Consider the following 13,407-nt stretch of genomic DNA (forward strand, 5'->3'; position numbering starts at 1 on the left):
CTGTCCAAAAAAATTAATACAAATAATATTCTGGTGAGAAATGAGATATCTAAACATTACCAGGAATTTAATCAAATATCTAAAGAAAGAACATTCACTATACTGTTAATAATCAATTGGTAACATAAGGAAATTGTCATTTTAATATTTTTTGTGTAATACAACATATTGTTAATTGATAAGCATGTGTAGATATTAGTTCTTTTGCAAATTATATTGTAAAATAGGTAGTGTTCTGCTGGATCTGCATTTGGTTAAATGCAGATCTTTAGTTGCTTTTGTTGTGCTTAAATACATGAGAAGATCTCGTTCAATGCATTTCGTATGAATAAGGATAATCTCGAGTAAAAAAGATTACGTTTAATTACCATTAGGTATCTTTTAAAGGATGAAAAATATAACACGGTAGTTCAAAATGAATGGAAATAGCAGAGCAAGGTAAAACATAGATTGCACTATTATAGTTTCATAACTATTATAGTAATATTATCATAACTATAGTAAATTATAATATACTATTGCTTGCAGCTGTTGTGTGATTATTTTACAAGGTGAGAAAAATATAATTTGCATTAAGACAAATAAAATTGCCAACGATAATTTTTGTTCACATTGAATTCGAAGGACAACGAAACACAAAAATTGAGATGTTTACTGCTTTATAATGTGATGTTTTCAAACATAGTAGAATAAAAGATGCAATGAATATCAGAACACAGATATCAAAGATATATTACAAATATTATGTTTGATGTTTCAGAACACTATTTTGTTCTCAATGTCTCGTAGCATGATATGCAGATAGGTACTTTACAATGACAAAATTAACACATTTCACTCAAATTTCTCTTCTTTAGTTAACCACAAAGTCAACTCAAAAATGTCATGTTTGTTGCTTTTGAGGTTTTATTTAAAAGTTAGATTGAAACCCCAGTTGACACTTGTGGCAACATGGATGTAAATGTCAGTTTATAGCCCTTCACACATACATTCCAGGCAACAAGGCAAAATAAATTTAAAAAATTAAATATATTTTCGAATGAAATGACATTGTTTAAGAGAGAGCAAAAATCTGTTTGCAATGCAATGTATTTGAAGAGTTCTGGCTGAAATACGTGTGTTGGACAAAATGACATTTATTGTGAAAAGAGTAGGAATTGCAATAAATGATTCCTGAGGTGACCCTGGATTTTGTGCCTTAATATTTTGTGTATCTTTTAAATATTTGTCATAAATGTTGTCCACATTGTGAGCAGAGCCATCACTTCCGTGTTTTTGGGGGTGGGCCGTGGTGAAATCTCTCGAGAGAAGGCGAGATTTGGCTGTGAGAGGGGTATTGTGGGAGTTGTAGTCTCGGCGGCTCACGGGAACATGGGAAAGAGCGGAAGGAAACTACAACCCCCACATTGCAACGGGAACTGCCGGCCGGCGGCGCGCTCCGGCGGAAGTGGTGGAGGTTTGGAGATGATTGACAGGCGCCCGGAGCCAATGGCGAGCGGCTCCAGCTCTCGGCCAATCAGCGGGCGGGTATTTCCGGTCCGCCGCGGGACGGAAACCGGCTGTCCTGAGGTGGTGATGGCGGTTCTGGAGATGCGGTTTGAATCCCTGCTCTGTCCGCGATTCTTCTACTGGCTCGGGGTGACCGCCCTCGCCTGGATAGTGCTCCGGGCGACCTGGCGGCTGCTGAGGGGGGCCCAGGTGTTCCTGATCGGATCGGGGCTCCGGCTGGGAGAGTTCGGCCGTTGGGCAGGTGAGTTTGGAGGGGGAGGACAGGGGGGAGGAGTGTGAGGCCGGGGAGGGGGACGGGGGGGAGGGGAAGAGGGGGGGTCTGTGAGGCTGGGGAGAGGGGAGAGGGGATCTGCGAGGCCGTGGGGAGTGGGGAGGGAGAGGGGATCTGCGGTGCCGGGGAGGGGGGAGGGGATCTGCGGTGCCCGGGGTGGGGTGGGGGGGGGGGGGAAGGGGAAGGGGGGGGGAGGGGATCTGCGGTGCGGGGGGGGGGAGGGAAGGGGAAGGGGGGAGGGGATCTGCGGTGCGGGGGGGGGGGGGAGGGAAGGGGAAGGGGGGAGGGGATCTGCGGTGCCGGGGGGGGGGGGGGGGGAGGGAAGGGGGGAGGGGATCTGCGGTGCCGGGGGGGGGGGGGGAAGGGGATCTGCGGTGCCCCGGGGGGGGGGGGGGAAGGGGATCTGCGGTGCCCGGGGTGGGGGGGGGGAAGGGGGAGGGGATCTGCTATGCCGGGGGGGTGGGGAGGGAGAGGGGATCTGTGAGGCCAGGGGGAGGGGACTGGGGGTCTGTGAGGCCAGGGGGAGGAGTGAATCTGTGGAACTCATTGCTACTTACGGCTGTGGAGGGCAGGTTATTGGGTGTATTTCAGATTGAGATAATTGGATCAAAGGTTATGGGGAAAATGGGGTTGAGAAACTTATTAGCCACGATTGAGTGGTGGTGCAGACACGATGGACTGAATGGCCTAATTTTGCTCATAGCTTATGGTCTTTTGGCCTGTCAGGTTGGGACGGGGAGGGGGGCTGTCAGAATGGGATGGAGAGGGAGCTAAATCATCCCTTGACTTCAATTTCTTGACTTTTTCATGTTTTAGATATGAAATCAAATTCATCGAGGAGATCTTCAAGGGACTTGATTTATTTTTCAATCTCCTGAACGTTGCTCTTTATGGGTGGGGGGGGGGGGGTGCGGTGAGGAGGGGGTGCTGTTGGGATGGGGTGAGGAGGAGGGCTGTCAGGCAGGGTTGGTGGAGGGGGAAGGGGGTTGGATTTAGGGGAGGGGGAACAGTTAGGGTTAGTCTGGGCTGGCAGTGTCAAACTGGGTTTGGGCTCATAGGCTCGGCTGGGAGAGGGAGCCAGCTGACTAACTCTTATAAAGTAGCGTGTGGGTGGAACGCTGAGGTTACTGCCCGGCCTGTAAATTGCAGCAGGGGTTAAGGTAGGAGTAACATTAGTATGTATGTAGCACAGAGTGTGTATAGTTCCTCTGCTCAGAGGGCCCATTGTCCTGGGCCAGCTTCACTAACCCTCGTGACCCACTTACTGAACTGCAGCTCCTCCAGCAATGCAACAGTATCTTGATTATTTTTGCATCTGGCGAATGTGACAGACAAAAGAACAGAGTATTATTTAAATGAAGAAAAACTGCAGAAAGCTGCAACACAAAGTGACTCGGGGGTATGTGCATAAAATGCAGAAAGTTAGCATAGGAGCAGCAGGTAATCAAGGAGGCTAATGGAATATCGGTCCTTATTTTAAAGAGGTTGTGTGTCGTGCTGCAGCTGGACAAGGTATTGGGGTGACTACATCTGATATACTGTGTAAGCAGTTGGTCCTTTTATTTGAGGAAAATATTATTTCATTGGAAGCATTTCCAAGCTATTGTGGGCATTAGCAGGGGTTACAGGACCTGGGTGGGATTGTTGTCAGTGCAGGCTCAATGGGCCAAATAGCCTCTTTCTGCATGAGGGATTCTGTGTATACGAGAGATGACCTAGGCTTGAGTATAGGGAATACAATTCTGAAGTTTGTGGGTGATACAAAAATTGATATTCTAGAATTTGATTTATCAGAGCATTTCAATGTCAAAAAAGGACATGCTAAAAATCATGTTAAATCTCAATCAATGAAGCGCCTGAGTAGCAGTTTGGTTCTAAACTCCACACTTTGTGAAGGATGTCAAGACCTTAGAGAGGATACAAGGGAGTTCATGAAGGACTTATGTAGAGAAGTTGCACCTTCTCAACTTTTTCTGTTTTGGTGAAAGTACACAAAACTGAAAAAAAGCCTCCTCGTGAACCTGGGCCTGGCGAAACATGCCATTTACAGCTCCAGGCAGCGGGTGATCGAGGGGGCTGTCCATCCTGATTGTCTGCCCCTCTACCGTGGCTACGTTCGCGGCCAGGTGTCCGCGGATGCAATTGACGCCTTTCGCGCTTGTTGGGCACCGCAGGAGTTGGGGTGCATTATTGAGCCGAATAATCATGTTTTAATTTGATGTGTCTTAAGTTTCCTTTTGTACTTTTTGTTCGGGCTGTTCCCCTTCCTTTTGGGGAGCTGCCCCTTTTACTTTGTCCTAATTTAGTTTGAGTTTGTTTATTTGGTTTGACCTTAAAAGAGGACCACAAGGACTGGAGCTACTAGGGAGCTGGCTGTGTTGCTGCAAGGAAGAAGGAAGAAAAAAGAGGGAGAGGGTTTGGTAGAGTGAGGAGGGAGAAGCAGAGGTCACACATTTAAAATTAAACATTAAGAGTTCGAAGATTAGTGAAAATTTTATTTCTGGAATGAAGAATGATGGAAGCAGATTCCATAGAAACTTTCAAAAAGCAATAGACCATGTACTGGAAGAATGCTAATTTGCAGGGTTAAAAGGAAACAGGAGGATTATGGGATTATATTGGGCAGCGGATTCAAGGAGCTAGCAGAAGCACAAAAGGCCAAATGGCTTTCCGTGCAGTAAAGTTCTCCAGGTAGGATCAGCAACTCCCACTATTACCTGAGTCTTTGCCTGCTGACCCTTGTAGGTTGTGGTGTATGTTTGTGAATTGAAGAGTATTCTACTCAAGATGCACTGTGACAGTGCAGAAGAACACCATTTGATCCTGCAATTGTGAGTGGGTGTTTTCTCTACAAGGTGAATCTGATTGCATTCTTCTACTGTCTATTTAATACTGTTCCTTCCAGCAGCACACTCATTCTCTTTATAAATGAATTTGTAGGATCTGTTTCAGCCCCAGTTCATAATGGAAAATTCAGATTTCTGATCACCCACTCCCACTTTCGAATCTTCCCTTTCATTTTATTGTTACCTTCGTTCTTTTCCCTCTTGCCATTGCTTTGCAGATGGATGGAAATAATTCATCTTGATTTACCTTAGCACTCCTGTTTTTAAGGTGACTATTCGTTCATCTCTTAGCATTCAGCTGCATTGGAAAAGCTCCAATTTATTGGGAAAACTGCAATTCCTTATCTCAAATGATTTCTGTGAAATTGTACAAAGTGTCTAAGAACTTGTGGTGTGGGTGTTGCTGGCAAGGCTATGATTTGTTATCTATTCCTAGTGTCCTTGAGAAGGACAAAAGGAAGATACTGCTGGAAATCTGAGATAGAAGCAGAAAAATGCTGGAAAAGCTCAGAGCTGGCAGCATGTTTGATGAGGGAAACAGTTAATATTTCAAATCGATGACTTTTTGTCAGAATGCACGAGCAGGTGGCAGTGAATTGCCTTGCAATGTTGCTGTTTGTGTGGTTGAGGAGCTCCCACAATGTTGTTAATAAGTTCCATGTTTTGGATGAGCTAAGCGTTTATGTTTTTGTGTTCTATGTCTCTAGATAGAAATTCAAGAGTTCCATTCGACTTTCCTGATGTTAACCTACTTCTCCCAGCTTTTATGGCTTGCGCACACCAAGTTACTTGAGGAATGCCTACTTCTGCTTATTACGTCTAAAACTGACCATTTTTTCTGCACTTTACCTATCTATCTTGCTGGTCGATTCATGTTCTTATTTGTCTCATCTTTCACAATGATCTCACAGCATGCCACGTGTTCCTTAGCCCCACTCAGCATTTGGGTTTATCAACAGATTTCAACGTTGTTCCCCCTCCCACTTTTTAAGATCTTACTCTATCAATATATCTCTTTAATTTCTCCTCCCGTGTACTTCATTAACTTGCCCATTAATGCAATTTCTCCAAGCTGTATCAACTACTCTAATTTACACAGACTGCATTAACCAAATCAGCACTTATGCTATGGAGAAGAATTCCAGGAGTATGTATGAGATGTGTTTTGGAGCAATTCTGGATGTGTTTGTGGGTGGCATGGTGGTTAGCGTTGCTGCCTCACTGCCTGGGACCTGGATTCAATTCTGGCTCAAGTGACTGTCTTTGTGGAGTTTGCAAGTTCTCCCTGTGTCTGTGTGGGTTTCTTCTGGGCACTCCGGTTTCCTCCCACAGTCCAAAGATGTGTGGTTTGGGTTGATTGGCCACTCTAATTTGCCCCTTTGTGTCGGGGGATTAGCATTGTAAATGTGTGGGGCTACTGGGATTGGGTGTGAATGTTGTCGGCATGGGCTTGCTGGGCCGAATGGCCTCCTCCTGTGCTGTAGGGATTCTATGATGCAGTACGTTGAGTCCACTGGGGATGGAGCTATTTTGGATTTAGTCTTGTATAATGATAATCTTGCTGGCAAGGAGCTTTTGGGAAATAGTGACCGTAATATGATATGATTTTGCATTAAGTTTGAATGTGGTGTAGTTCATTCTGAAACAAGGATTGTAAATCTGAAGAGAGGAGATTGAGGGGCAAGCTAGCTATGGTGAATTAGGAACGTACGCTGTAAAGTTTGACATTAGACGGGCAATGGCTAGCATTTAAAAAAAAAGTACATGGTTTACAACAGATAAAAGTTTTTCTACGGTACAAACGCCCAAAGAGAAAGGTGAAGAGTAATTGATGAAAAAAGTTGAAGATTATATTAGATTCAAGGAAGTGAGTTCTAAGGATTGCAGAGGGGGTGGTGGGAGGAAAATAGTAAGCCTGAAGATTGAGAGCATTTTAGGATCCAGCAAAGGAGGACCAAGGAATTGATTAAGAAAGGGAGAAAAGAATTTTGTGCAAACTAGCAAAAAACATTAAGGCAATTGTAAGAGCTTCAAAAGATTAGCTCTGATAAATTTAAGCCCACTACAGACGGGCACAGAATAATTTATAGTAGATAAACTAAACAATCACTTTGCAATCGTCTTCCTCGAAGAATACACAGAAAATCTCCCAGAACTACGAGGTGACCAAGGGACATGTGACATTGAGAAGTTAGAAGAAATTACTGTTATAAAGAGGTAGTTAACTGCATTGAAGTTGATACGTTCCCTGGACTAGATAAGCCTCATCGCAGTATGTTGAAGGAGGTGCCGAGAAGGATGGTGCATGCATTGGTGATTGATTATCTTACCCCGGATCTCTTCTCTGCCCAAGCCTCATAATCCTATACATTGACCATAGCTGATCCATCTCACCTCCACATAGGGCGGCACAGTGACAGTGGTTAGCACTGCTGACTCACAGCGCCAGGGACCCGGGTTCAATTTCGGCCTTGGGTGACTGTCTGTCTGTTTGGAGTTTGTATGTTCTCCCCATGTCTCGTGGGTTTCTTTGGAATGTGTAGGTCAGAGGAAATTGGGTCTGTATTTGCCAGAGTTTCGAAAAATGACCTCGTTGAAAGGGTGGAAGTAGATAAGATGTTTCTCTTGGCTGGTGAGCCTAGCACTGGGGACAATAATCTCAGGACATGGGATGGGCCCTTTAAGATGAGATGAGAAGGAATTTCTTCACTGAGGTGAATCTTTGGAGTTAGAACTTAGAATTTAGCGTGGCCAATGCACCTAATCAGCACACCTTTCTGACTTTGGGAGGAAACTGGAGCCCCTGGAGGAAACCCATGCACAGACGGGGAGAATGTGCAGATTCCGCACGGCCAGTGACCCAAGCTAGGAATCGAACCGGGGCCCCTGATGCTGTGAGGCAGCAGTGCTAACCATTATGCCTTCCACAATTCTCTACCTCAAAGTAGGGATATGGAGATAGTGTGGGAAAGTGGCATCAAGGTAGATGATTAACCATGATCTGATTGAATGGTGCAATAGACTTGACGGGCTGAGTGGTTTATTCCTGTTCCTATGTGATAGCAATATTCTAATATTGAATTTTTTTTTAAGCTTGAACAGTAATTATCTAGCCAGACAATAGCTTCCACAGTGGTTAAACATAGCTCTCTGAGCCCTCCACTGAATTTGTCAGAGGCAGTCTTCAGTGATGTGAGTCACTGGGGGGACTCCAAAGGCCTTGACCACTGTGGAAACAGTTGAGTGATCAGTGTTGGTGTGGCAGCTTGAAGCTGGAGGGGCTTGCTGTGAGATTTTTGATAGTGATTTTTAATGGTGGTGGAGTGTTTGTTCAATTCCTGGTACCGTAGGGCCTCTGCAGTTATTCCTTTTGTACTGTGGTTTTGGCTACACAGTATGTTGGGAGGTGAGTAGCAGGTGGATTGGTATGATTCTTGTGTAGCAGCAGACATGGGTTGAGGTAAGCCTTCTCCAGGAGCTTTCCTGCTGCAATCTCTCTTGAGGTTTGAGGTGTTGCTTGGCATTGGGTTGATTGGAGAGTACCTGAGATGATGTGATTTGTTATGTTAAGGTATGTATCTGCTAGAGTGCTATGGGATGACTTGTACTAAACTGGCATACAGTATCCTATAGTTGAGTCAGCAAGAGCTGAGGTCCTTAAGGTTTGAGTACCTGCACCCCATGAAAAGCCAGCAGATTTGCTGAGGAGATTGTTCTGTGTTTTGATCTTTGCTGCCTTGCTCAGATGATTTTAGTATGTCGGTTTCGGTCAAGGGTAACATCGGGATAAGCGGGATGTTCGTGATTCAGTCTCTTGCTGTTCAAGGAGAAGTTGAGTTCACTTGTGGCACTGACATTGTGGAGGTGGCAAATACTTGCAACTGTTTGCTGCTAAGTGAAGGCGCCGTGTCTAAACAGTAGTTGGCAAGTTTACAACATTGCTGTTTTGTGTTGTCCCTGTTTAGAACGTATCCGAGCCTGAGACACAGCTGATATTGTCAATATAGGTAAGCTTCTGAGACAGAGTTGGAGGCAGATCATTGATATAGAGATTGAAAAGGGCTGGGGCTAGAACACACCAGTAATAATAATAATCCAGCATAATATGGAATGCTAACATTGAGTAAAGAAGCTTCTTCAAAATTCCTTACTGAATTTATTAAACTTATATTTTTTGGACTCTTACTCAAGTGGAAATATTCTCCATATTAATTACAACAGTAATGACACTTCAAGAGTACCTTGGTGCTCTGGGGCATCCTAAGGCTGTTAAAGGTGCTACGTAAATGCAAGCTCTGCTCTTTTGCTCAATCTTTCATTTACCAGTATTTCTATATCTGCTTTTTGTTTTGTGTAATGAAGAAGGATTAATAAGGGATCTTGTGGCTAAGGATGCTTTGGGGGGTAGTAATAGAATTCTAGGTACAGTTTGAGGATGAGCACCATAGGTCCATAACTGGTGTCTTCAACTTAAATAAGGGCAATTACAATGTTATGAGGGTGGAATTGTCTAAGGTGAACTGGGTAAACAAGCTAAGATACAGCTCAGTTGATGAGCAGTGGCAGATATTTGAACAGCTGGTCCAAAATGATGAGCAGGATTTTATCCCAGTCAAAGAGAGGGATTCCAGGAGAAGGAGGCAAAATCCATGGTTAACACAGGAGATTAAGGGTAACGTTAAATTGAAAAACAGGATATATAAAATGGCAAGGGATGGTGGTAGATCAGAGGACCGGGAACCTTTTAGGATCCAGCAGCAAAAGACTAAAAAGCTAATCAGGGAGAAAATGAGTTTTGAGAGAAAACTTGTATGCAGCATACAAACAGTAAGAGTTTCTATGCATATATAAATGGGAAGCAGACAGGTAAGGTAAATGTAGGTAAATACTGAATAATGATAGCAAATGGAGAAATATCAGATATACTAAATAAATTTTTTTGTCTAAGTCATGCTGCGGAAGACATTGTAATGAGGCGGGTAGAATTAGGGACCTTGTGGTGAAGGATCCTCTTGGGAAGAGTGATCATTGTATGGTGGAGTTTCTGATGCAGATGGAGGAGGAGGAAGTGGGCTCCCGGACATGTGTCCTTTGTTTGAACAGAGGGGAGTATGGTAGGATGAGAGAGGAATTGGCGAATGTTGATTGGGGGAGTGCGTTGGAAGGTAGGTCTGCTGAGGAACAGTGGAGGGTCTTTAAGGAGATCTTTCTTGGTGCTCAGCAGAAATTTATTGGGATGGTTAAAACGGATTGGAGGAGGAGAGGTAATCAGCCGTGGATAACGAAGGAGGTGAAGGAAAGTGTTAAATTAATAACGGATGCGTTTAGAGTAGCTAAGAGTAGTGGGCGAGAAGAGGATTGGGAGAGGTTTAAATGTCAACAAAGAATGACAAAGAAATTGATAAAGAAGGGTAGGATAAACTATGAAGCTGGGCTAGCGCTTAATATAAAAAAGGATAGCAAGAGTTTTTATAAATATATAAAAAGGAAGAGGCTGGCTAGGGTGAATGTTGGACCCTTAGAGGATGAGAGGGGGGACTTAGTGGTAGAGGATGGGGAAATGGCTGAGGCCCTGAATAACTTTTTTGTTTCGGTCTTCACGGAGGAGGATGTGAGTAATTTGCCAGGTGTTAGCAATGGAAAGATAGTAGGAGTGGAGGGCCTGAATGACATTATTGTTACTAGAGAGGCGGTGCTCGACAAACTGAAGGGACTGATTGTGGACAAGTCCCCAGGACCGGATTGAATGCATCCAAGGGTTCTGAAGGAATTGGCGGAGGCGATAGTGGATGCCTTGGTGATTATTTTCCAAATGTTGCTAGATTCCGGGGAAGTGCCGGAAGATTGGAAAACGGCTAATGTTACGCCGTTGTTTAAGAAGGGTGGCAGGCAAAAGGCGGGGAATTATAGGCTGGTTAGTTTAATGTCTGTTGTAGGAAAAATGTTAGAATCCGTGCTCAAGGAGAAAATAGCGAGGCATCTTGAGGAGAATTGTTTGGTAGAGCAGACGCAGCACGGTTTCGTTAAGGGGAAGTCGTGTCTGACGAATTTATTGGAGTTCTATGAGGATGTGTCTAGGGCGGTGGATAGAGGAGAGCCGGTGGATGTGGTCTTTCTTGATTTTCAGAAGGCGTTTGACAAGGTGCCTCAAGAGGTTATTGCAGAAGGTCAGGGGGCATGGAGTTGGGGGTAGGGTGTTAGCGTGGATAGAGGATTGGTTGTCAAATAGGAGGCAGAGAGTGGGGGTCAATGGGTGCTATTCGGATTGGCGGTTGGTGACTAGTGGAGTGCCCCAGGGGTCGGTGCTGGGGCCTCAGCTATTTACCATTTATATAGATGATCTGGAGGAGGGAACCGAGTGTATGGTGTCGAAATTTGCTGATGACACCAAGATTGGTGGAACGGCAAATTGTGCGGAGGGTGTGGAGAGTCTGCAGAAGGATCTAGATAGGCTGGGCGAATGGGCCAGGAACTGGCAAATGGAATTTAATGTTGGCAAATGTGAGGTTGTCCACTTTGGTAGGAAGAATGGTAGGAAGGACTATTACTTACGTGGCGAAAACCTGCAGCATGCGACAGTGCAGAGGGACCTCGGGGTCCTTGTGCATGAGTTGCAAAAACCCAGCCTGCAGGTGCAGCAGGTGGTCAGGAAGGCTAATGGGATGCTGGCCTTCATAGCGAGGGGGATTGAATATAAAAGTAGGGAGGTCTTGCTGCAGCTGTATAGGGCACTGGTGAGGCCGCAGCTGGAGTACTGTGTGTAGTTTTGGTCGCTGCACTTGCGCAAGGATATTTTGGCCTTGGAGGGAGTGCAGAGGAGGTTTACTAGGCTGATTCCGGAGTTGAGGGGGTTGAACTATGAGGAGAGGCTGAATAAACTGTGCTTGTACTCGTTAGAGTTTAGAAGAATGAGGGGAGATCTCATTGAGACGTATAAGATGTTGAATGGGATGGATAGGATAGAGGTGGAGAGGCTCTTCCTGCTCAAAGGACAGTAGGACTAGACGGCACAGCCTCAGGATAAAGGGGGGGCAGTTTAGAACGGAGTTGAGGAGGAACTTCTTCACTCAAAGGGTGGTGAATCTCTGGAATTCTCTGCCTGTTGAAGTGGTGGAGGCTGCCTCGCTCAATATTTTTTAGATGCGGGTTAATAGGTTTTTGATAGGCAAGGGGATTAAGGGTTATGGGGAGAGATGGGGGAATGTGGAATTGAGCCACACCAGATCAGCCATGATCTTATTGAATGGCGGGGCAGGCTCGAGGGGCTAGATGGCCTACTCCTGCTCCTATTTCTTATGTAAATATCCCTAAGTTATCAGATGGGCTAATTTCAACTAACATGGTAGAACTGATAAAAATCCCAGTCACAAGGGTTGAATGACAAAGGGGCTAAAGGCAGACAAGTCATCAGGACCTGATGAACTATGGTGGTTGCAGAGAGTGTGGATCCACTGGTTGAAATTTTTCTTAATGCGTGAAATTCCAAGATGGCACCAGAAGATTGGGAAATGGTCAATGTGACTCCCTAGTTCAAAAAGGGGTGAGGGCAGGGAATTATAGGCCAAGTTAGTTTAACATCTATTTTTGGCAAGACTTTGTCAGTAATTAAAGAGGAAATAACAAATCATTTAGGAAAGCTGAATATAATCAAACCCAGTCAATATGGTTTTATGAAAGATAAATCAAATTTGCTCAAATTCTTTGAGGATGTAACAGGGAAATTAAGTACAGGGGAACCTATAGATGTAGTCTATTTAGATTTCCAAAAGGCATTTGATAAGGTGCTGCATAACAGGCTGGTGTGTAAAGTAAAAGCCCATGGAATTGGAAGAAATGTCTGGCTGACGCATGAAAAAGAGAGTTGGAATAAATGGGTACTTTTCAGAAAAATGTAACTGGTGGAGTACCGCAGGGATAATTTCTTGGCCCGCAATTGTTTACTATTTACCTTAAGGACCTGGAGGAAGGAACAGGATGTAAAGTTTCACAATTTACCAGTGATATGCAGATAGGGGAAGAACATTTTGTGATGAGGATATCGTGATTTTTGCAGCGGGATATAGATAAATTGAACGACTGAGTGGAAACCTGGCCAGTGGAGTTTAATGTTGGGAAGTGTGAGGTATTGCACTTTGGTAGGAGGAATCGAAAGACAGATTATTGTCGAAATGGAGAGAGACTGCAGGTGAGTGAAGTACAGAGTGATCTAGGTGTTCTCGTGCATGAATCGGGCAGGCCCAACAAGTAGTTAAGGCAAATGACATTTTGGCCTTTACGGAAAAATAGAGAGATGCAGCATGGAAACAGGCCTTTTCGGCCCAATTTATCCATGCGTCTGTCCAAATGTCTTAAGTGTTGTAATTGTACCCACCTCTACCACCTCCCCTGGCAGCTTATTCCATATGCGCACCACCCCCTCGGGTGTCTTTCAAATCTTTCCCATCTCACTATACCCTCTAGTTTTGGACACCTGTACCCTGGGAATAATATCTTGGCTATTCACCTCATTTATGCCCCTCATGATTATATAAACTTCCATAAAGTCATCCCTCATCCTCTTATGCTCCTGGGAACAAAGTCCCAATCTAACCAGACTCCTTATAATTCAAACCTTTCTGCCTCAGCAACATCCTTGTAAATCTTTTTGCACCCTTTCCAGTTTAATAATATCTTTCCTATAGCAGAAATCGTATGCAGTACTCCAAATGTGGCCATACTAATGTCTTGTATAGTTGCAACATAATGCAATAACATAATCCTTACTCTGCTCTGACCAGGTGA

The 13,407-nt window shown here is 44.5% G+C and overlaps 1 protein-coding gene across 1 annotated transcript in view; it reads left to right on the forward strand.

The window, feature by feature from the left end:
* Positions 1-1,568: 1,568 nt before the first annotated feature.
* Positions 1,569-13,407, forward strand: part of LOC145343682 (very-long-chain 3-oxoacyl-CoA reductase-B-like) — a 176,766-nt gene continuing 164,927 nt past the window's right edge. Inside the window, exon 1 of the mRNA XM_080189859.1 lies at positions 1,569-1,750. Coding sequence (XP_080045985.1) covers positions 1,576-1,750 — 175 coding nt within the window. The 5' untranslated portion in view covers positions 1,569-1,575. The remainder of the gene's footprint in view (positions 1,751-13,407) is intronic.

Source organism: Carcharhinus amblyrhynchos, chromosome 6 (assembly GCF_965287045.1).
Source record: "Carcharhinus amblyrhynchos chromosome 6, sCarAmb.v2.hapA, whole genome shotgun sequence".
Lineage (NCBI taxonomy): Eukaryota > Metazoa > Chordata > Chondrichthyes > Carcharhiniformes > Carcharhinidae > Carcharhinus > Carcharhinus amblyrhynchos.